Source organism: Amia ocellicauda, chromosome 16 (genome assembly GCF_036373705.1).
Source record: "Amia ocellicauda isolate fAmiCal2 chromosome 16, fAmiCal2.hap1, whole genome shotgun sequence".
NCBI classification, from domain to species: domain Eukaryota; kingdom Metazoa; phylum Chordata; class Actinopteri; order Amiiformes; family Amiidae; genus Amia; species Amia ocellicauda.
Window position 1 is genome coordinate 30324005 of NC_089865.1, and position 25123 is coordinate 30349127.

At 41.6% G+C, this 25123-nt stretch overlaps 1 protein-coding gene and 1 long non-coding RNA gene across 3 annotated transcripts; one reads left to right on the plus strand and one right to left on the minus strand.

Annotated features, from left to right (window-relative positions):
* Positions 1–605: 605 nt before the first annotated feature.
* LOC136711566 (zinc finger protein 3) lies at positions 606–6938 on the minus strand. Its single transcript, XM_066687901.1, has 2 exons — positions 6827–6938; positions 606–3049 (listed from the first exon to the last, which is right to left on the minus strand). Exons 1-2 carry the CDS (start codon positions 6918–6920, stop codon positions 1626–1628), a joined length of 1518 nt encoding a protein of 505 aa, XP_066543998.1. The 5' UTR covers positions 6921–6938; the 3' UTR covers positions 606–1625.
* A 47-nt stretch (positions 6939–6985) lies between these two features.
* On the plus strand, positions 6986–12080 carry LOC136711570 (uncharacterized). 2 transcript variants are annotated; one of them, XR_010804746.1, is made up of 3 exons: positions 6986–7156; positions 7587–7846; positions 8752–12080. It is a non-coding gene; the product is annotated as an uncharacterized LOC136711570 (long non-coding RNA). The 2 variants fall into 2 exon arrangements; XR_010804745.1 differs by having other exon boundaries at positions 7064–7846.
* Positions 12081–25123: the final 13043 nt, after the last annotated feature.

Below are 25123 nucleotides of genomic sequence, written 5' to 3' on the forward strand. Positions count from 1 at the left end.
TTCTCCATGTCTTGTTTTCGTAGTTTAGGACTACTTATTCGTATAGGCTTAAACCTAAACCCCTACTACGAAACCACAAACAAACACTGGAAAACATGACAACATGAATAAACGTTCAGTTCACAAATTGTTACATGTTATCAACAGGTTCACCACTCCATTTTGGGTACAAGGAAGTAGCCTATAACTCCATGCAAACCCTATACAATTTATATAATTGTATGATACAGTGATGATAATGATACAATTTGTCATTGCTATTCATTGTCACCTTGTATGGTAATAGGCCGCTGCCATTGGCTACTCTGGTGTGTGGAGTTGGACAAGGGTTCAAAAGACTGACTTATCAATGATGTCTTCACATTAGTTTTGCCTTGCTGTACCCAATGTACTTATACTGTATATTCTTGACAGATGGGTTTTTACTGGAGCAAACTAGGTAAAGTACCTTGCTCAAAGTGTCCTTTGTAGTGTCCCCCACCTTGGATTGAACCCACAAACCTCCAGAGCCCTAACTACTACTCCACATTCCTGCCTAATATATTGCAGTTTCAAACAACATTGTAAGACACACAAAGCCAAACAAATGAAAAAGGAGGACTATGAATGCAAAACTGCTGCTTTATTCATATACTGTAGAGTGGAATATACCTGTGTCCTGCAAAAACAAAAGAAACAGGAAAATATACCAACATATTATGCCTTAAAATATGGAGAAATAGGTCTTCTAACTATAACAAAAATGACCAGACTCTTAGTATGAAATATAACCTGTTTTTATGATATAAAAGGAACACTTAATGTCCTCCTTCAAAGCTCACAGTACAGTAAAACAAAATTACACTTTTCATAACCAATCTTCAATTATTAGTAGGTTACACTTGTATAATACAAGGGTTTAAGAAGAACATAAATCTGTCTTTCAAATTGTATTGTATTGTATTGAAATAATAGATGGGATGAATAAAACAATATAGCAATTATTATTTGTATCCCTTATATTTGGTGTCACAATTTTTTTGTATTAGGATTGTGTAGTGTCAGTGACAACAAATGAACTATATTTGCAAACCGGGAGTTCCTTAAATCAGTAGAGCATGTTTTATTTTCATTAAATGAACCCAGACTAGCAAAATAAAATATTTTATGGAAGCAAGAAGTAAACTTGTAATACAAATGGAGAGATACTAATAATATATATGCCCATAATAATAACCTAAGGACACTTCACTAGCACCCTGATCGTGCTGGCAATGGTGGAGGACCACAGCCTGCATAGAGGGGGTACAGTTCTCTCAGTAGCAGAAGCCAGAAGGAAAACAACACAAGGATATACTACATTGAGACAGGCAGTGAAATGAACAGATTTCAACAGGACTGAAATAGTTGCCTCCTCTGAATTTTTGAAGTGAAATGCTATGATAGCCATGAGGATAATGTGTAATGCAATTACAACAAAAATAGTATTCACAACAGAAGTATGACACAATCCGATGATACAATTGATATACTGAAACACCACTGAACACAACTGATCACAGTTATACTTTTTCTCTTCTAACAGTTTTCTGCTGTATTGGAATGGAAGTATCTTTTCTGATATTGATCACAGCAATATGGCTTCTCTACTGTGTGGGTATGCAGGTGTGATTCAAGGTAGATTGAATAAATGAAACATTTTCCACACTAAGCACAGCTGTCAGGTCTTCATCCTTCTCTGCTATGTGAATTCTCTGGTGTGTCTTAAGGCCCCATGCTTGGCGGAACCTTTTCCCACACTGAGCACAGCTATATGGTTTTTCTTTTGTGTGGGTGAGCAAGTGACTATTAAGCTTTGTTGAACTGAAGAAATTCTTCCCACATTTACTGCAGTTATATGGCTTCTCTCCTGTGTGAATTCTGTAATGAAGTTTCAGGTGGTGTGATCTAGTGAAACCCTTCCCACACTGATCACAACTGTGAGGTTTTTCTCCCGTGTGAATTCTCTGGTGTGAATTAAGATGTGCAGCCTGTACAAAACTCTTCCCACACTGTCCACAGCTGTACGGTTTCTCTCCTGTGTGGATGCGCACGTGTGATGTAAGGGTGGATGATCTAATGAAACTCTTCCCACACTGAATGCACTTAAATGGCTTCTCTCCTGTGTGAATTCGGTAATGCACATTCAGGTATCCTGATCCGGTGAAACTCTTCCCACATTGGTCACATGTGAAAGGTCTTTCTCCTGTGTGAATTTTCTGGTGTGATTTAAGGATGTCTGGCCTGCTGAAGCTTTTCCCACACTCAGTACAGTAGAATGGTCTCTCTCCTGTGTGGATACGCTGGTGTATTTTGAGATGCCGAGATCCTAGGAAGCTCTTTCCACACTGTGCACAGTAATTACAGCCCTCAGAGTCTCTAGTGAACTCTGTTGTGTTGTTGTTCACTGCCAGTGGACTGCAAACATGGACGCTTTTATGTGTGTGTTGTAATGATAGTCTCTCCACTCTGACCGAGCAAGGCTTCATAAACTCCTGAAGAGGAATCCTTTGATCTGGCTGTTGTCCCAAGTCCTCTCTATATTGTTCCAGCTGGGAGATATCTAGTTCAATTCCTGTGTTTTCATCTTTAATACTCTGTGGCTCATTCTCTGTCTTATAAGTGATACAATCCAATATAGTATATTGTGTATTCATGTGAAGAGATCTTAAAGAAGGATCATGCAGTTCATTATGAAAACACTGGGGTCTAATGTGGTGAGTCTGTAGGTCAGTGTGCTGTTCACTCATCTCTACTTCTATTTGCTCCAGCTTAATGACAGGTCCAATTTCATCAAGACTTTCTGCAATGTTATCTGGATCTAGATTACAGAGTCCCTCACTTGTATCCTCAAATCCTGCTGGATTCTGTATGTGTGTGCCATGCTCAGATCCTGGCTCTGCCATGTGAACAGGCTCCAATCCACTGAGCTCCTCCACACACTGACTGGAGGCCCACTCCTCCTTGCAGAGCTGATGGCCAGTGGGAATTGTTTCCCCACCTTCATGGAGATCACTGGGCCCTACATCTGCTGTAAGAGATGGAAGACAAGATACTTATAGCAGCTCCAGTACAACAGTGAAGTCCAACAAAAGTGCCAAATTACAAAAGTTCCCTGCTCTGAAGAGACTACACAAACCACATTTCACAAAAGGAGTTTGATATATCTCTCTCTCCTCCAAATAATGTGACAAACAGATTGCGTGAACAATAGATATACTGACACTTCAATAAATCTGTTAATAGTCAACTTAATTTGTGACCAGGAATGTGTAAGTTGTGCAGGGAAAAAGTATGGTATAATGGTATGTATAATAATTTACTGTGCAACATGTAATGGTAGATCCAGTAAGAGGATGATCCAGATACTGTCAACAATTCCCAACATCAGCCTAGCTGTCCATTTACATTAATTCACCCACTACTTGTCATCCTGGCTATTAGTTGTGTCCTAAATTTATATTTCCCAACAATGTTCTTATACAATACTAAGGTAGTATTGTATAATCTACTAAACTAATACAAATGTATTAATTTAGTCAACTAGACAAACACATGGTTTTAATTAACTAAATTATACTAAATGTCATTTATATAGTAATGACAATCATACAGCATATCACTACCTGACATACTTACATGACATTCCCATGGGACCAAAAAAATGCTGACTTCGAAGTGTGTACCTACAGTGCCAAGCAGGGCAGCACTGTCAACTACAGCAACAGCCCCATACAGCACAGCCCCTCACTGCTTTAACAATTAAGCTGCTTTTAAATGCTGCTGCTGCTGCTGCTTCCATTTGTCCATCTTCCTCTTCATACAATAGCAGAACAGTAGGCTGAGCCACATCGAGACCATCATTATTCTGACTGCCAGGTTACAATGATGAAACATATAGTCCCTGTAGCTCAAATAGTTTTGGGGGTATTACAGCACCTAAACTAAATTACCCAGAAACACCATTCATCCCAAAATTCAGTATTAAAAAAAATACAACTTAATTTGTACTTTCCACTCTAATTAGATATCACATGGGCAGCAACTAACACTGAATCTGACCCTCCCTCACCAAGTACTCGACTCGACAGTTCAAGACATTGACCCTCACCTACCGCTGTCTCAACCACACTGCACCAAGCTACCTGCAGTCACTCGTCTCCCCATACATCCCCTCCAGACCCCTGCGGTTTTCCGGTGCCAGAAGACTAACTCTGCCTCCTCTCCACTCTCCTTCCTCCAGAGCTGCTCCTTCTCATCCCTGGCCCCTAGGTGGTGGAACGACCTTCCCACTGAAGTCAAAACAGCAGAGTCCTTGACCCCCTTCTGGCGCTTACTCAAGACACATCTTTTCAGACAGTACTTGTAATATTAGTCCTTTACTCTCCTGTAAGATAGCACTTTGCGTTTTATCATACTTCTTGCGTTACTAGTACTCGTATTATTTTGATTTCCCCTATGCTCCCTTTCCTGTGGCCCTTGACTGTGGCCTAACATCTTGTCCACAATTAGCTTTTACAATCCAGGATGTAAGACCTCATTTATTGTATTCACTTGTGTAAATTGGAATTTGTAAAATGTATTATGCTTTGAATTGCACTTTATTATGTACATTGGAATTTGTAATGTTTTATGCCTTGTACTGAACTGTATTTTTGCACTTTGTATTGCACTTATATTTTGTAAGTCGCCCTGGATAAGGGTGTCTGCTAAGAAATAAATATTATTATTATTATTATTATTATTATTATTATTAATAATAATAATAATAATAATTGCTAGTTGTATGTTATGGCAGCATAAGCCATGCAGAGGCATCTGCAAGCTCTTCAAACAAATTGAAATTAGCAAACCATATAGCAGAATCTACAGCACATTACCACAAAGAGCTGCACAACGATGGTGGAAAGCTATTTTGTAGCTTATGCAATGAAAATAAACAGTGTCTACTGAAGAATTAGACAAGGTACATTTTTTTCCTTTTTTTTTTTACAAAAAAGATTGTGATCTGATTATTTGTGCTCCTTGTTTTTTAGTATTTTTTTGTTGTTGTGTTTTTTTATCGTTACCTTCCTGATTGTTTTGTAGTATATGTACATTAACATTGTAGCCAAATAAACCAAAAGCTGCCTCAGGTTGAATGCTGGTTAATATCTTACTCTGCTCTGTTCTAAATGCTTTTCAGTTTCCTGGCTATTTCTAGGTGCTGCATTGATTTGGATATGTTTTAAAATGTAAAGAACTTGTCCGCCATATACAAAGAGGGGCCAACAAGTGGAGAGATCAAACCCATAAGCCAAGTTACAAGACACTAGTTAGAAGACAAAACAGCTGTTGGGGTTACAGGAGTGTTTCCCATTGTTTCCTGCACAATGAAATTTGGATCTCACTGCTGATAGTCATTGATGGTCATTCTGTAGTATACATTTGGTACTGGCTGTGAACTAATCTTATTAATATACCAAGGCTAAATCAAACTACAGTAAGATAAGTCTACTGATAACGTCTATTTGGAGACAGCTGAACTAACTGATAATTAGGGGTTAACATGTTGATGTCTGCAAGTGCAAGTTAGTTGTAGCAAAAGGGATTGCACACTAACAATCAGGGGCATCATGCAGCTAAATATTTTGGGGGGCACAATCTGAAAACAAATTATTACAAATGGTTGGTATTTAATGATTTTAACTACATCTATAGGGCATCCTACATTTTTTTAAATGCAAGTGTACTTTAATGTACTGCTCTACATAGCTATTCAGTAGTATTGCTCTGCTGTTTTTGTTGTATTCTAGCCAATGGTATTTCTGATACCAGTCACTGTAAACAACTTTGCTTGGTTCCAAACAAAGTGTAAGAGCATCTAACACTGGTTGAGTGGGACCCTTTCATGGAGGGCAATTTTCTATTGCCAGTCAATCTCTTGGCATGATTAAACTTGTGTGTTTCGGATTGAAAAAATAAATAAAAAATGGTGTGCATACTGTATTGTACACACTATCAGAACAATCGGGTAAATAAATATTATTGCAAATGAGTTTTTTAGTCTCACTTGGAAGCATTAGTAAAGCATTTATTTGATCTTGTTGAAATATTTTAAAACAGTAATCACTCTTAATACCAACTCCTACCTCTCTGAACCTCACTTTATTTTTTAATAGGAAAAGGTGTAAAACAATTATGTCACATCTACTTGTATTTCCACACAGTTGCATATCACTAATTGTAAATGTACAGTGCCCTTCAGATTTATTTATACCTGAAATGTAACAAAAAGTAGATTTTAGAGAGAGAAAAAGTTTGTGCAGTCAGTTTAGATTTTTGGGGGATAAATACATGCAACTATGAAACACCAAGACGATCAGCGATAGATATCCTAAAAACATTTCGGTCCAAATATTATTGGATTTGAACGTTTAGGGTATGAAAACGTTTGAACCTCGTTTGTGAACAAATATGCAAGTATGTTAGCAAACCTATGTGTTCAAGGCCAACTCTGAATGACTGAAAATAGTTATGTGTGAATGTTTCAGGTTTGTGTGTGTGTGCAATAATAATAATTCCTAAACGGACCCTCACATTACTGGACGGTCTTGCACACAACCTGCAACATAATAACTAGCGGCGTCTGCAGGTACACAGTCTATGACGCATGCGCCGCTTAAGGGACTGTCGCTAAATTGCATAGTGTAGCTGAAGTGGCGAGGGATCATCTAAGAGAAATCAGATTTACTGAAATATTTCTACATAGGTTTGACATTTAACAATGAACAACGGCATGACGTTACTGATAACAATAACAAGTTACCAAAATCGCCTCTCCTCGGTCCTTCAAGTGGAGCCTCACAGGAAACCCGAGATTCAACACAGCGACTGTTTGCAGATTTCTCCTTTTCCTCCATGTTCGTTCGTTCGTTCGTTCTCTCTCTCTCGCCCTCCGAGATCTGCAAACAAGTCTCGCGTGGTTTTGTAGCCACGCTGGAAATGAAAACTCAAGATGCTGAGCTCAGATCTGTCTGATAGACTACAGACAGGCAGACAGACAGACAGACAAACAGACAGAGAGAGGGAGGCGGCGGTCCGGACAGCTGTGAACGACACTGCGCGGAGCGGACAAAAGCATGATGGGAGCCCCCGGGTAGCTATTCCGCGTCAATTCCACTGAAAATGTGACTGAAACTATAGAAATAAACGTAACGATTTACATCCATTTCTTTTGAAGAGAGCGGGTTAAATGTAATTGGGAAAAGTGCATTTTCAGCTTCCAGCACATTCATATCTATTAAAGGTACAAATTATGCAATAACCGTCATGTATATCATGCAACAGTGAAAAGTATTTCAAATGTAGACCGTTATAAATATAGATACAATGTTGTGATTGTGTTACTAAGGTTAGTTTGCCGATAGAATACGTAGCGTATACTATAAATACGACTGTTAAGTTATTAGAATGTGATTAATAGATTCGATCTTTTAAATGACTGAATTAATTAAAGTATTATGACTTGCATAAGATCGTCATATTATATATATATTTGTTATAAGCCCGCAGTCGTGTCTGTGCAGAATTTGGATCGTTCACGTGGCGCCGATGTCCGCAGCTCTGCGCGGGTCTGCGCTGCTCCACCAATGGGATCTGCGCACTTCTGCAGATCTGCGCAAACGTGCGCTACAAAACCTCGGCAGAGTGTGCGTGTCGTGAGCGTTGAGCTCGGCAGCGCGGCGCTGGAGAAGCATCTACTTTTCTCATGTCCGCGTTTATTTCTGATGAGATGACAACACATACGTGTCTAATCTCATTACTTTGAGTGGTGTTGTACAAAAAGGTAAAGTGAATGCTGTAAATCTAACAATAATTGTCCCAAATATATCAGTGTATTTTTGTTAGTGAATATTATCACATTTATTTATCATATAATAAAATCTGCGCTGTGTACAATCAAACTTAAGTCTTTGAAAAGTTGAAGTGGGTTACATTTATTAAAGAACCTAAATAATTAAACTGTATATTTTCTCCACACTCTGTGACCTTTTCATTTAATATATGTATTTATTTGTAAATTGTATGTAATTTTGCCCAAAAATTAAAAGTAAAAATGTTTTTAATAAATTAGAAAGACGTTTTAAATAGTGAATGACGTTAATGCATTTATTGTCTAAAGTTCTTACTACAGCAAATTGTTTAATATATATACTGTATATCTAAACTATAAAATACTTTAGGCTACTAGTACTGCACGTATTGCTCAGAAATATACCAAGCTTTAAACCATACAATTGGATGGACATGATGGGAACTTTTAGTCTCTTAATCTTAGCAAAGTGAGCTCAGTTTTGCATCTCTACACATGCACCATGAAGTTGTGTATGATTTGAATGTTAAACTCAGTTTGATGTCAGTCATAACGAGACAAAGGACGAGATCAAACCATTGCATTGACTCGCAAATTGCAGATATTTACCTGATCATGGTGTAATTTATTTTCAGAATCTACTTATTGCATTTAGCAAAATCAAAATGTGACTTTTTATAGCCGTTTGTAGTTTGCAATTCTCTGTCAGGTCAGAGTTTTGAATTGGTCTTAGCCAAGGCACTGGTGAGCTGTAAAACATATTTAAATATGTGTTGTCAAATTCCAACATGTATTCTCACTGTTTGTCCAAATGTGTTAGGTAATAAGTTCCTGGATAGCAGAAAAACTATAGAATTACCTCTCTTTCCCCTTTTCAGGCACATCAATACTTTTGGACTTTTGTCTTTTGCTTTTGTATTTGCCATAGTTGTGGTTTTGTATATTAATAACAAGAATTGCTGACAGTAATCACACTGGGAAGTAGCAGCACTGGGAAGGTGGATGGGGCTCCAGTGTGATGCAGGATAAAGTGCCCACAGCCAGGCACTGGGAAAATCAGTGAGAAGCACAGGAAGGAGGAGCCAGTCCACATGGCAGAGCCAGGACCTGAGTATGTCACACAAAGACACAATCCAACAGGATCTGAGCACAGAAGAGAGGCACTCAGTAATCTGGATCCAAGGAACGTTCCACAAAAGCTAAACAGAGCTGGATCTATCACAAAATGGGAGCACACAAAAATGCAGTTGGATGAAATGGATACTGTTTCAGAGCAGCATAATGACCTAGAGACTCTTAACATTAAACCCCAGTGCTACATTCTGAACAAAAAACACAGAAGAGTTAATTGGAGACCCTGTAGTTACTGTGCACAGTGTATAATTACTGCTCGCAATGTCAAAATACACCAGCACATCCACAGAGAAGAAAGGCTATACAGCTAAGTTCAGTGTGGAAACAAATTCAGCCAGTCAAGGAGCCTTAAGTTAAACCAGATAATTCACACAGGAGAGAGACCTTACAGCTGTGTTCAGTGTGGAAAAGGTTTCATTACATCAGGAAATCTGAGACTTACCAAACTCACACAGTCTCACCATATAGCTATACTCTGTGTAAAAAAGGTGAATTACTGCATCTGAGCTTAAGAAACACCTGCAAATTCACACATCACATGGCTGTTCTCAACTGCAAATGTATGAAACACATGTGCGGGCACATCAAAGCCCACTGACAGACCCACACAGGAGGCTGAGGATGAATAGCCAATAATGTGAATCCTAATGAAAAATGAAAGTACAAGACTGATGGACTTGTTCTCAAATTGTTAGCTTTTTGAACATGTTAATAGACATTACATAATTTAAGGTAATTAAGAAAAAAGTTTTCAGCTGTTGGTGCATTAACAAGGCAATGTCTTAAAACAAGAATATATTGGAGCAGAGATTACATTTTAATGCAATTAGTTTTTTTTAATGTTTTTAAAGACAAACTGAACTAAAGAGCAAATGTTTTATTTTCCATGTAATTGTAAGAGCAGGTAAATGTATATAGGTGAGCTGAATGATTTATTAAGCTTTGTTTAAATCTGATGGGTGAATAAGGATTGGTTGTATTATCCTTTCACTTTAAAATAGATCAGTCCTTTTGTCAAGAGAAATAAACTATTATAGAAAATATTGTGTTGTGTGGAAGGGGTACAGTTAGTTTGATCAAATGGAAAGCATAGAACTTGTGACTATTGAAAGCATATTTTTAGTAATTATTGGCAACAGTGCATTTTTGTGGGTGCCTTTTTCCACAGATTTAACTTTTTTTTTTTCAAATGTATTAAATAATCATTTTTTCCATGTTTATAAATATTTTAAAATGAATATTTAAATGTTAAATCTCAATTTAAAGAAAAAAAATGCTGTTATACTTAACTTATTCCTAATTCTGGGGTTTACACACTACATTTCTCACTTTGAAATTACTTAAATCATAAAGCTCTGATTTAATACATATTTAGCTTTTTAGAATAAGTTTAGCTTAAATCTAAATCTTAATTATGGGGTTAGCAAAATAACAATGTATCTGTTGGCTGTGCTCTTTAATTAGAGCTGGGTTGTTGAATTGTTGTGATTATGGCAGTTACTGAAAAAGTGGTTCAGAAAAGTAATCCAGTAAAAACTCTCAACTGCAGGGGTGGTGAAAGGACCAGTACAGCCATGGTGTCAATAATAAACTCCTTGAGAAATTTTTCCTCCATTGGTACCCTGGCCCCTAATTCCACCAGCCCAGTGGGAACTCCAAATAGTCCAGGCCAGGCGTTCCCAAACCTGGACCTGGAGTAACTCCTACCCTACTGGTTTTTGTTCCAACTGAGCTCTCAATTGCTTAATTGAACCTTAATTGAAGTAACACTCTACTTAGAATTAAATTTGGAAATAAACGAGTTTGTTCTTTAATAAGTGATTTATACAATTCTTTACTTAATTAAACCCCCCTACTGTTTGAAATAATGAAAAGACTGATTTAGTAAATTATAAGTTCAATTAAGCAATTGAGACCTCGGTTGGAACGAAAACCAGCAGGGCGGGGGAAACCCTGGTCCAGTCCATCACTGGTGCACTGATCCAATGAGCAGGGGTTGTGGCTGGTTCATGGCTGTACCTGAAGTATTGTGGGTACTTAAACACTAACAAATATAAAACATTTTAGACCACACAACACTGTGTATTTAATCTATGTATTTAGTCAAATTAAAGAACTCAAAAATTATAATCTTTAAAAATGACATATAGGGGGCATATGGGAAATCACAAATAAACAACACGAGTACTAGCAATGTAAAAGTAAGCAGTATAATGAAACAGTTATATAAAGTACAAAATTATAGGAGTGTGGAACCACTCAGGGAAATAAACTGCTAAATTACAAGTACAGTCTAACCAGATGTCTTGATTCATAGCCATAATAGAAAATGTTCACTTATATATAGAAGACATGCACATTTGCAGTTCATTATGAATAACCTTATGACTAAGACTTTTTTTCCCTCCAGAAGTGTTGTACAAAATATACCAAATTCCTGGATGTCACGTGTAATGCAGTTGTTTTATAAAGTCATTGAAAAAGATAATGGCTTGATAATTGTTTTGTAAAGGCGGAGTGGAACGTAAATCTCTTTCATAAAAAAAAAACTGACACTACTTTTCAGGAAGTTATACGGTAGTTGCGGTCTCTACGGCAAGATATAGGATCTTTGACCCCGTTCACACTTATTAGGCCAGCCCTGGGCCGCCTCAAATTTAGTCTGGCTTTTGTAAGAGACCCCGTTCACATTTGCGGTTTCCATTCACATGTGTGGGCGAAAAGGAGGCCTAAATTAAATGCATGCCGGGAATTAAACAAATCTGCTCAAACAAACCAGTAATGCATGACATTAGGAATGCTTACAGGTGTATGCGATGTATTTATAATCACAATGTATTAATATTGATATATATATAGTAATGGACTTTGAACCCCTTAATTGCTTGATTAAACATTGGGATAGCTGGACACGATTACTGATGTGCACTTTAAAAGGATGGGCAATGGTGAAGACAGGAGGAGTGTGGTGCTCACCTTGAGACATTGACAAGAGATTGACAAAGGGGTAGACGCTAGGGAAGCATCTCCCTTTCTTTTAAATTATTAAAGAGTAACTAGAACATTTTATATTCTTAATTGTTTATTCTTAATTGTTTATTTTAAAGCTTCTACGATTTATAGTGTGTTGAGTTGTGCGATCAGGAAGGAGCAGACACATCCAGATTGTGGTGGGGTTTGTTTCTTTTATATTGATTTGTTGTGGTTTTATTTGGTTTATCTTGCTTGGTTTGTGTGCATATTGGTTGTTTTATATGGGTGATTTATTGTATTTGTTTTATTAAGAATCTGTTGGATGACATTTGATTTAATGTTTTCTTGGTTTGGGAATGTACTTGGGTGATTTGTGTTTGCTCCTTCCTGAAGCTGAGATCTTTGCACCGGTCCGAATGCTTGGCTTTGATTTTAATACTTGATTTCTCGATGATAAATAGTTACTACGACTTGATGCTGCTGGTGTCCTGGAGTGAAATTTCCCTCCTCTCCTTTAACTATTAATTTAATTTATTCCGGACCCACTGGGTGAACAAAATTAATGCTACTTATTGCATTAATTTGTAGCCCCTTTAACAAAGGTCTGTTACTATATATACCGATCAGCCATAACATTATGACCACTGACAGGTGAAGTGAATAACACTAATAATCTCGGTCTCATGGCACCTTTCGGTGGGTGGGATATATTAGGCAGCAAGTGAACATTTTGTACTCCAAGTTGAAGTGTTAGAAGCAGGAAAAATGGGCAAAAAAAAAAAATGGGACTTTGAGAAGGGCCAAATTGTGATGGCTAGACGACTGCGTCAGAGCATCTCCAAAACTGCAGCTCTTGTGGGGTGTTCCCAGTCTGCAGTGGTCAGTACCACTCATTGATGCACGTGGGGAGCGAAGGCTGGCCCGTGTGGTCCGATCCAATAGACAAGCTACTATAGCTCTAATTGCTGAAAAGTGAATGCTGGTTCTGATAGAAAGGTGTCGGAACACACAGTGCATTGTAGTTTTTTGCATATGGGGCTGCGTAGCCGCAGAGCAGTCAGGGTGCCCATGCTAACCCCTGTCCACTGCCGAAAGCACCTACAATGGGCACGTGAGCATCAGAACTGGACCAAGGAGCATTGGAAGAAGGTGGCCTGGTCTGATGAATCATGAGTTCAAGGTGTTGACTTGGCCTCCAAATTCCCCAGATCTCAATCCAATCGAGCATCTGTGGGGTGTGCTGGACAAACAAGTCCGATCCATGGAGGCCCCACCTCGCAACTTACAGGTCTTAAAGGATCTGCTGCAAATTTCTTGGTGCCAGATCCCACAGCACACCTTCAGAGGTCTAGTGGAGTCCATGCCTCGATGGGTCAGGGCTGTTTTGGCGGCAAAAGGGGGACCTACACAATATTAAGCAGGTGGTCATAATGTTATGGCTGATCGGTGTATATAGGCTATTGATCGGTTCTATATTTTCTTTGAAAGTAATCTTTACCCTTTGCAGGCAAAGATTTCTAATATAATTTTAAAATGTGCTTGTTCAATGGGGAATCAAATATATTTCCCTTTTCAAATGTCTGTCTTTGGTTCTGCAAGACTAAAAGTGCTGTTATACAATTCACCCGAAAGCGAAGCACATTTAGTAGGACATCTACATTAAATCACACGAAATCATATCCATTAGTTATCAAGAGCCTATTGAGATTTATAATCTGAAAATGTGTATTACATACACACAAATAATATATTACAGTAGTACTTCAGAAGTGTCCGTCTCTTTGGTGCAGTTTGCTGCAGGTCGATGTGTCCCATGCAATCCAAGCTGCTGCTCAGAATTTCTTCTTAGTTCCTCGGAAAAACGTGCAACCCTTTCTCTGGACTCCACTGCATTTGTTGTCATTTTAAAAGTCTGAACTTTGCATTTTTATTTTCCTTTTAACTTGGTCAGGCGAATGATTGATAGCCGTTGAAAGAAGTCTCTGATCGCTTCTATAGTTATATACTCAGACAGCAGCGCTCATACTTCCTTTGGTTTATCTTCCATCCACGTTGTAAACAGTGCTTTAATTTCTGCATCGTCCCAGTTGTTACCTCCAATGCCGGCATTTGTGATTGTACTGCTCAGCTCAATATAATCGCATTTCGGTTTGGATAGTAAACAGCTGGTCGTTTTAAAAATGCATTGATTGGAAAGGAAACCTGCTTCGGTTAAATTTATATCATTATAATGCACAATTCAGATAATCAATAAAGTTACCTGGTCTCGTTCACAATGCAATTTTCAGGTGTGAAATGGATGCTGTAAAATGTCAGACTTCAATCATACTTAGTACAAGAAAGGAAAAAAAAAAAAAGTTTAGCAGCTACGCACACTTTTATTTTCATTGACTGAGCAGTTTGAACTCATCAGCCGGAGCTGGTGCTCGGCTTGGGAACCAGCTGAACTTTTAGCGAACCGGCCTTAAATCACCGGTTTGGGTACCGAACGCTGACGTCACTGGATGTGGGCGTTCCCAAGCATGAAATAGAAGTCGAGAAACACATGGCAATAATAATCACCACCATGGCGGACTATGTCCTTAATTTGCAAGCTTTACTGCTGTATTTGAAACCATATTTAACCATCAAAATTAAACTCATTCAGCATCTACATACAGCACAAATACATAGTAAAAACAAAACAAAAAACGCAAGATCACATGTAGACGAGCAGAAACTAAAATATAACTATACGAATATGCAAAGATAACAGCCTTTTTTGTTTATAAGCAGACACAAAATAATACGTGTTTTCCCCCTCATTCCTCCATTACGAGGATGTTAAGATGCTAGATTAAATGCTAGATTAAATTTCACATTCATAATCAAAATTTAAAAAATACAGCCTATATAAAACACAGCCCGGAAGTGCCCCGACTGTCCACAGTACAGACAGAGGTGCTGCTGGTCTCTCCTCCGTCTCTCATCGGGGGGACAGGCGCCTTCTGCCCAGCAGCATGGGCTGCATCTCACACACAGAGCTGGGTGAAGGGCTGAGGCTGGCAGGCGGAGGAGACGCAGTAGGAGTAGACCAGGTTCCCCTCGTCTTCATCAGATTGTCCAGTCTGACTGCCAGCTGGATGAGTTGCTCCACCGTGAAAGCCTGGTCTTGGCAGGCAAGCTCAGCTTGCAGGTCCTGGTCCAGTCCTCAGCAGAAAACGGTGAGCCGAGACCGGTCACACCATCCACTGCTCGCTGCCAGGGTCCGGAACATCAGGGCGTAATCTGCAGCAGACAAAGAGTCCTGACACAGTGCAAGGAGCTGTTCCCCGGCATCTCTCCCTTCTACTGGGTGACGGAAGACATCCAGGAAGTGTTTTAGCAAGGCAGCCATGGACCTTGTCAGCTCACCCTGTTGCTCCCAGACAGCAGCAGCCCATCTGAGGGCTTTCCCAGTCAGGAGGGTGACAATGAAGGCAATCTTAGCCTCTTCATTGGGGAAGGACATGGGCAGGTGGGCAAAGTACAGCTGGCACTGCAGTACAATGCCCTTGCAGTGGTCGGGGGAAGAGTCAGATTTCCCAGGGACAGCCAGCCGGACCAGCTCGATAGCAGCTGCAGGGGCGGCAGCAGGAGCCGGATCAGCCATCACCGAGGGGGCAGGCTGCTGTTCGGTCCAGAGCGGTCACAATCTGCCGGAGCATCCGCTCATGCTCCCCTAGCATGGCCCTCTGGTTGGCGAGGGTGGTCAGCATCGCTGGGTCCATTTGGAGGCGAAGTTCTGTAACATACCACGGGGCACGGGAACAGGGGGACCCAGTTATGGTGTGTGGTAGAGGTGGTCAGACAGGTGTGGGTCAGATACCGGCAGGACAGGGCAATCAAGTGCAAGTGTGACATGGTCATGGTCACAGGCAAGGTTCGGACGATCAGGCAAACCGAGCGATGAGGAAAGTCCAAAGTTGTAGTCAGTAGGTCAGGCAAGGAATCCAGGGAACAAGGCACTAATAAGACACAGGGCATAACACTCAACAATGTAGTGGTAAACTGACAAAACTTCACAGTGACTGGGAGTGAGTGAAGGGTTTAAATGTGGAGCAGAAAAACAAGATGAGAGGTGCAGGGGCGAATGGGAGCAGGGGGTGATCACAGAAATGCACAAGGGTTCCTGGAATGTTAATTGAAGGATTGAAGGGAGCTGGGAGGAGTGACTGATAAGGAAAGGTGATGGCAACATCTAGTGGGGAAAAGTGGAAGTGCTAGATGGTAGCCATGACAGATACTTTTTTTTTTAACTATCTGTGATTCTTCATTACAGAATAAACACAAATTATATACAAAAACATACAGGACTGTGTAAATACAAGACATTTCAAGTTTGGCATGTATACACATTAAATGTCGTCATACATTTTATACTTTTTTATTAAATTTTTTATTGAAATCAGACACATTTACAAAAAACAGGCAACAAAAAACAGATATTAACCATAGGCAGATACTGAGCATAACCATACAGTATAAGTGACAGTAGAAAAAAAAAAAAAAAAGTAGGATACAATAGTTCCTGGCCATACAAAACTTCCCACCCAAGATGAAAACTCTTATGAGCATACTTCATTTCCCAGCGGCAACTGCGTATTGACCTCGAAACTCTGGGAATACTTTGGAATACTGGAAGGAGACTTATAATAATATTATGTGTTAAACTAATGTTTGCACCGCAAAATAGAAGATACATTCGTTTCCCAGTGGGACTTTTCTTTTCGTGCTTTTGTACTTTTGTGTGAAAAGTACTTTTCTGAAATCTTTAATCCTATGTTCCTTAATAACATACCAAATACTGTAAAACACTGTACTATTCTATGCAGTGATATGTGGACTTTATATAAAATACAAATTTCAAAAATCGATCATATATTTATTTATACATAACTGTTTTTTTAAAACAAGGATTATGTTGCATAATACAGCATTGGAATTCATAGAAATGTGGCCAATGTAAAACAACTTTTAATCTTTTAAATAGATAGTGATACATTTAAATCGAAATAGAAAGACAGCCATTACCTAATGGCAAGAGCCTTCTGACCTGTCAATCAGTGAAAGTATGTACCAAAGCTGCCCAATAGGGGCCCTGCTTGGCAGGAGGGAGACCTGCCCCTGCCATCTGTTAAAAGTCTCCTCCTGACTGCAGCTCCCTGTCATTTCTCCATCTCCTCCACATCCGTCATAGATCAGCGCTCCCTCAGGAATCCCGTCAGGATCCTATGTACAGGATTAAGATCACCTGTGCGTTATTGGCCAGAACCGCTGAAGTTTCTGCTTTCTTCAGTATAGCGTCCATTGTTCTGCATTGTTTATTAGGGAAAAGCGGTTCTTGGCCTAATATGGCATCTGCCTGAACCAGCCTGGACACCGAGTCGCCTATTGGTGGGAAAAATCCCAGTCCCTTTTTTTCCGCCCCCACCAATTGGTACATGGCATCCGCCTGCCTAGAAGTCGTAGGAGCAGATGCCAGCTGGCTCTACGTGGATTGTACAATGTCCACGTAATCATCAAGGAGGGGAAGGATCTCCGCAGGCTTAGTGGTCTTCTCCCTCATAAGCTGGGTTTTCGAAACCTCTTCCTGGGGCACCAGGGAATGTCCACTGCCAAAGCCGCACGTCTCATCAGGGCTTTAAATTCCAAACTCGGCCCTTGAAAATGTTCCGATGCAGAACTTGCCACCTCGGTCTCCTCTGTAAAGGATGGAGGATCCAATATGTCCGAGCGCGACACCACGTGGGACAGCACTTCTTCCGGTGGAGGTGGCAGCTGAGGAAGACGGGAAACATTCTCTTCCGCCGGACGTCGCGGCGCCATAGAGTGCAGCATCTGTTGCTGGGAGTCTAGCCTGTGTGACAGTTCCCTCACTGTTTTAATCAGAGACGCAATCCCGTCCGCTTCCTGTCTCCTGCACCTTGGAGGAGTTCGCGGAGCAGACCATCTGGCAGATCTGGAGCAAGAGCGCCTTGGTCTTGGGGACCTCTCCTCCCGGGGGAGCACCTGGAATTAGGTGGAGAGGGGGAGACAGACTGCGCCCTCGCCAGTGAAGCTCTGGAGGAAGACAAGCGCTGCCTTCTTGGAGAGACACTCGCTGGGGGTCTGTGTGGAGCCGTGCCCACAGAAGAGTGGCGGGCAGAGCTTGCGCTCTGGTGGCTGGCTGATGGGGAGTTCCTGGCCCTCTTACGACACATGGCCTCCGTAAATGCTGCACAGTGCATGCAGCCCCCTTCTCCCTTCAGTGCGTTCTGGGTATGCTCCTTGCTCAGACAGCGCACGCAAGAGTCGTGTCCATCGTCCGAGGGTAGCTTGCCCTGGCACCCGGAACAACGGTGAAAAGCCCCCTTTGGCTTCATCCCGGTTAACAGATCCGTGTCTGTGTCTCCTTCATTCAGACTCTCTAAGTAGGTCGACAGCTCTTCTGGCAGATGGACTTCGCCAAACTCCTTGGCTCTGATACTGCCCCCTTCGATGTTAAAGTCGAGGTTGTCGAGGTCGAGAGGTTGACATGGGTGTCCAGAGGTCGAGAGCAGGTCGTGATGTTGTCGAGAGGTTGATGGAGCATGAAGGTCAACGAGGTTGGTCGATGTCGACAGGGGATTGACATGGGGAGGAATTCCACAGTCGATATCAACAGAAAGTTCGAGAAATCGACAGGGTAGTCTATATTGACAAGGGGGTCGAGGGATTGACAGTTCGTTGTCGACAAGGTGTTCATCGATCGTTGCTCTGGACATATCGAGTGGTTTAAAATCCGGTGACAGAGGTTGAGAGAATCTGGAGGATAGAGCAGGGCGGTCACCGACCAGCCACAGGGAGGCTGCTCCAGTGGAGTAGTCTCCGTCTCTGTCCTCTCCTACACCACTCGAATCTGTAAGAAAGAAAAATGGTACAAGAAGGTCAAATCCATGCAATAAATCTCCGTGGAGGGACTGAGGCCGGCTTCGATCGAGACTCCTACCACACACTTACGTCCCAAGAGAAGCAATTAATAATAATAATACAATAATAATAAGGAGGACTATAGTCCGGGCTCCGAAGAGACAGGAATATTATAATACACTCTGAAGAGGAAGCAGGAATTCAAACCGCACTCCGAAGAGCAGGTGAGCCCCCTATCAAGCTTTAAGTGTAAAGCACATTCACTGGCAGGTGAATGCCAGCAGGGCCCCTTTGGCAGCTTTGGTATGTACTTTCACTGATTGACAGATCAGAAGGCTCTTCCCATTTGGTAATGGCTGTCTTTCGATTTGAAAGGGAATGGCTTTTATTCCCCACTTTGCTTTTGTGACCAGTGCAGTGATATTTTGAAATTGACCTATTTCCAATGAGAAAACAGGTGAATGTGTGTCTTTTCATTCACATAAAGTCACAAAAAAACAATATATGAATCCAAATTAACATGTATTTATACTAAAGTAATGCAAAAATTACTACAAAAGATTTAGAAGATGACCCTGTTCACATTTGATTTAAGGCGGCCCTGGGCTGGCCTAAATCTCAAATGTGAACAGGGTCTTAGGGCGCATTCTTGCAGCGCAGACTTCCGCATGCCAGAACAGATCTGCAGAATTCCATCAATCCCATTGGTGGAGCTGTGCAGATCTGTGCACAACTGCGGATATCTGTGATACACGGACGCGACCTGTGTGTTTATGGCCAAGGAGAATGGAAACTCTGCTTGCATGAGAAAGGTACCATGAAATGTCCCTGTCAGGACTATCCCTGCCAGGACTCTACATAAGTTCAATCTGATTGGCAAAGAGGAATTGAATTACGATTGTTTCTCATTCTCGCCCTGCTATTGGCTGCTTGAATCACCTTCTGTTTTAAATGTGTTTGGCAGACTCTGCTACATCATTAGACTGCTAGCGGGTAGATAAAGATTATAAACTGTCGTTTTAAACAAAAGTAGTTAATTATAGCGCCAGAGCACCACGGTGCCCCCTCCCCCGCCAGACAGTGCTTGATTTGTAAATCAGAAGGTGCCGGAACACAAAGTGTATATGAGAGCGGAGGAGTGACAAGGCAGGCGCTAGTTAGAGCAAGTGGTGGTGACGGGGGTGGGGGGTGGTGTGAGAAAGAGGGGGGAGGGGGGGAGGCGACGGTCAAAAACCATGAGAGCGGGGGGGGGCATGGTCAAAAACCATGAGAGCGGGGGGGGGGGGGTGGATTGTGCCGCCACTTTAGGTACAGGATCGGCGTATATACGTACCGGAACACAGACACTCAAAAGAGAGATCCAGCAGGATCCAGCACAAATTAAGCACTGGGGATCCCCCAAGACAGGTGTCGGATCTAAATTCGGAGGTATCGGATACGGATACGGCTTGTTCCGACACAAATTAAGCCCTGTCCCCAGAACAGGGAGGTACTTATAGTAGGAGACTCGATTCTTAGAGGCGTAGATCACACAGTGTGTTCTAGTGATAAGGAGAGCCGCATGGTATCTTGCCTGCCTGGTGCTCAGGTTGCAGATATCCCTAAACTAGTAGATGGGCTACTGGCCAAAGCTGGGGGAAGTCCATTGGTCATGGTCCACATTGGAACCAATGACATAGGACAAACTGTTCGGTCTACATCTAAACAGAAGGAGGGCTAATGCATTGGGAGAGTGTATGTGCAGAGAAATTGAGAATCATTTAAACTAGGGACCAGGTGGGCAGGGAGCTCTGACAATGAGACATGTACCCTTCAGAAAAGAAAACAGGGAAACTGCTAGTAGGTAAGTCCTGAAATGTTTCTCCAGGAGTATAAGGAACAAAATGTTAGACCTAGAAGCTACAGTGCAGGTGTGTGACTATGATGTTGTAGGAGTGACAGAAACATGGCTTACAGAAAATTATGTGGATGAATAAAAGTTGAAAGGATACACACAGTTTAGGAGGGACAGGCAAAATTGAAGAGGTGATGAGGTAGCATTATACACTCACCTAAAGGATTATTAGGAACACCATACTAATACTGTGTTTGACCCCCTTTCGCCTTCAGAACTGCCTTAATTCTACGTGGCATTGATTCAACAAGGTGCTGAAAGCATTCTTTAGAAATGTTGGCCCATATTGATAGGATAGCATCTTGCAGTTGATGGAGATTTGTGGGATGCACATCCAGGGCACGAAGCTCCCGTTCCACCACATCCCAAAGATGCTCTATTGGGTTGAGATCTGGTGACTGTGGGGGCCAGTTTAGTACAGTGAACTCATTGTCATGTTCAAGAAACCAATTTGAAATGATTCGACCTTTGTGACATGGTGCATTATCCTGCTGGAAGTAGCCATCAGAGGATGGGTACATGGTGGTCATAAAGGGATGGACATGGTCAGAAACAATGCTCAGGTAGGCCGTGGCATTTAAACGATGCCCAATTGGCACTAAGGGGCCTAAAGTGTGCCAAGAAAACATCCCCCACACCATTACACCACCACCACCAGCCTGCACAGTGGTAACAAGGCATGATGGATCCATGTTCTCATTCTGTTTACGCCAAATTCTGACTCTACCATCTGAATGTCTCAACAGAAATCGAGACTCATCAGACCAGGCAACATTTTTCCAGTCTTCAACTGTCCAATTTTGGTGAGCTTGTGCAAATTGTAGCCTCTTTTTCCTATTTGTAGTGGAGATGAGTGGTACCCGGTGGGGTCTTCTGCTGTTGTAGCCCATCCGCCTCAAGGTTGTACGTGTTGTGGCTTCACAAATGCTTTGCTGCATACCTCGGTTGTAACGAGTGGTTATTTCAGTCAAAGTTGCTCTTCTATCAGCTTGAATCAGTCGGCCCATTCTCCTCTGACCTCTAGCATCAACAAGGCATTTTCGCCCACAGGACTGCCGCATACTGGATGTTTTTCCCTTTTCACACCATTCTTTGTAAACCCTAGAAATGGTTGTGCATGAAAATCCCAGTAACTGAGCAGATTGTGAAATACTCAGACCGGCCCGTCTGGCACCAACAACCATGCCACGCTCAAAATTGCTTAAATTAGCTTTCTTTCCCATTCAGACATTCAGTTTGGAGTTCAGGAGATTGTCTTGACCAGGACCACACCCCTAAATGCATTGAAGCAACTGCCATGTGATTGGTTGGTTAGATAATTGCATTCATGAGAAATTGAACAGGTGTTCCTAATAATCCTTTAGGTGAGTGTATGTCAAAAATGACATTGAGGCAGAAGAATTCAAATTAGATCCTAGTAACGAAACAGAATCTTTGTGGGTTAAACTTTTGAACAAGAGATCTGGAGGATTAGTGGTAGGAGTGTGTTACAAACCACCCAACTCAGATATTCAGCAAGATGTTGCATTGTACAGTGTAATCAGGACTGCATGTAGCAAGGATGTGGCTGTTATAATGGGGGATTTCAATTTCCCAAACATAGACTGGGAAAGCCCAGTTGGGACTCCAGAAGCAGAAATAGAAATGGTTGAGATGGTAAATGACTGCTTTCTAACTCAATTTGTCAGGGAACCAACCAGGGAGAGCGCATGCATTTATTTGATCTTTTCAAATGACCAAGATAGAGTCAGAGGGACACTAGTGAGCAAAGTGTGATCACAATATGGTTAGCTTTGAGGCATACTTCCAAAAAACAAGGACCAAGTCTGAAACAATGGTCTACAATTTTAGAAAAGCAAACCTTGAAGGTATGAGGCGGCACTTAGAAGAGGTAGACTGGAGCACATTGGATACAGAGTCAGTTGAAAATGGATGGGTATATTTTAAGAATATACTACTTGAGGCTCAGGAGAAATTTGTACCAAAACTTTGCAAATTGAGTACCAGAAAACATTGGCCAAAATGGTTTAATAGAAGTATGCAAAAAAATATCAAGACAAAGAAAATGTTCTACAGCGTGTACAAAATGGATAGAGATGAAACAAAATACAAAGAATATGTTGAACTGCAAAAAAACTAATGCAAAGAGTTTTTTTTAAATACTGCAACAGGAAGAGGTCAATAAAGGAGGAAGTGAAACAGATAAAGGGAAAAAAATGAAGTTTCTTGTAAAATGAACAAGATGTGGCAAATGTTCTAAATGAGTATTTCACAGAGGTTTTTACAAAAAAAACAGATAACATGCCACAGGTTAACAATCAGTTCAGTCAAACCCTAAAAGAGATTATGATAAATGAGGAGGAGGTACTAAAGGGACTAGCAGAATTAAAAACAAACAAATCACCTGGGCCAGATGGGATATTTCCAACAGTAATTTGGGAAATTATTTATAGGCCGCTAACTAAAATATTCCAAATGACACGGGATGTGCCAAATGATTGGAAGATGGCAAATGTCATGCCAAAACTGAGCCAGGAAATTACAGACCAATCAGTCTCACCTGCATTACTTGTAAAATGTTGGTCAGAAAATAGAGGATGATCTTAATGAAAACCATATTCTTGGAGATAGTCAACATGGGTTTAGACGAGGCAGATCATGTCTTACTAATCTATCAGAGTTCTTTGAACATGCAATTGCAGCTGTAGATCACGTGAAAGCATATGATATGATATACTTAGATTTTCAAAAAGCTTTTGATAAGGTTCCACACCAAAGACGGATCAAAATGGAAGCTGTAGGCATTCAGGGTAATGTAAGTAGATGGATTTTGAACTGGTTGATGTATAGGAAACAGAGGGTGTTGATAAGAGGTGTTGCTTCTAACTGGAGTGAGGTTGTTAGTGGAGTGCCTCTGGATCAGTATTAGGGCCTGTGCTTTTTCTAATCTACACTGCTCAAAAAAATTAAGGGAACACGTAATCATCACAGTATAACACCAAGTCAATTAAACTTCAGGGATATCAATCTGTCCAGTTAGGAAGCCTAAGCGATTGTGAATGAATGTCACCTGTTTTGGTGCAAATGAAAGTGACAACAAGTGCACTGGAGAGGCAACAGCAAGACAACCCCCAAAAAGGGGATGGTTTAGCAGGTGGTGGCCACAGACAATTGCTCTCTCCTTATCCTTCCTGACTGATTATTTTCTAATTCTGTGTTTTCCTAGTGTCCTTGTCACTACTGGTAGCATGAGGCGTTATCTGCAGCCCATTCAGGTTGCACAGGTAGTCCAGCTCCTCCAGGATAGCACATCCATACGTGCTGTCACAAGAAGGTTGCTGTGTTTCCCAGTACAGTCTCAAGAGCATGGTGGAGATACCAAGAGATGGGCCATTACATGAGGAGAGCTGGACAGGGCCGTAGAAGGGCATCAACCCAGCAGCAGGACCAGTATCTGTGTGATACTTTTGTGTGAGGAGGAACAGGAGGAGCACTGCCAGAGCCATACAAAATGATCTGCAGCGGGTTACTAGTGTGCATGTTTCTGACCAAACTGTCAAAAACAGACTCCATGAGGGTGTAATGACATCCTCCAGTGGGACCTGTGCTCACAGCCCAGCACCGTGCAGCTCAATTGGCATTAGCCAGAGAACACCAGAATTGACAGGTCTGCCATTGGCGCCCCGTTCTCTTCACAGATGAGAGCAGGTTCACACTGAGCACATGTGACAGACGGGAAAGAGTCTGGAGACGCCGTGGTGAACGTTATGCTGCCTGCAACATCATCCAGCATGACTGGTTTGGCGGTGGGTCAGTGATGGTCTGGGAAGGCATATCCTTGGAGGGTCGCACAGACCTCCATGTGCTAGCCAACGGTACCCTGACTGCTGTTAGGTACCGGGATTAAATCCTCAGACCCATCGTCAGACCTTACGCTGGTGCAGTGGGCCCTGGGTTTCTCCTGGTGCAGAACAATGCCCAGCCTCATGTCGCCAGAGTGTGTAGGCAGTTCCTGGATGACGAAGGCATTGATGCCATTGACTGGCACTCACATTCCCCAGACCTGAATCAAATTGAGAACCTTTGGGACGTTATGTATCGGTGCATCCGACACCGCCAAGTAGCGCCACACACTGTCCAGGAGCTCACTGATGCCCTGATCCAGGTCTGGGAGGAGATCCCCCAGGACACCATCCGCCGTCTCATCAGGAGCATGCCAAGACGTTGTCAGGAGTGGATAAAGGCACGTGGGGGCCATACACACTACTGAGTCACGTTATGAGTTGCCGTGATGAAATTCATGCAAGTTGGAACAGCTTGTGATTTCAATTGTTTACTTT

What these genes read in the sequence shown, in the direction of transcription:
- LOC136711566 (XM_066687901.1), bottom strand. Translation starts at nt 6,920, where the DNA reads ATGGAGGAAAAGGAGAAATCTGCAAACAGTCGCTGTGTTGAATCTCGG. An exon ending in ACCGAGGAGAGGCGATTTTG is followed by an intron (nt 3,050 to 6,826) that starts GTAACTTGTTAT and finishes CATCTCTTACAG; the next exon opens with CAGATGTAGGGCCCAGTGAT.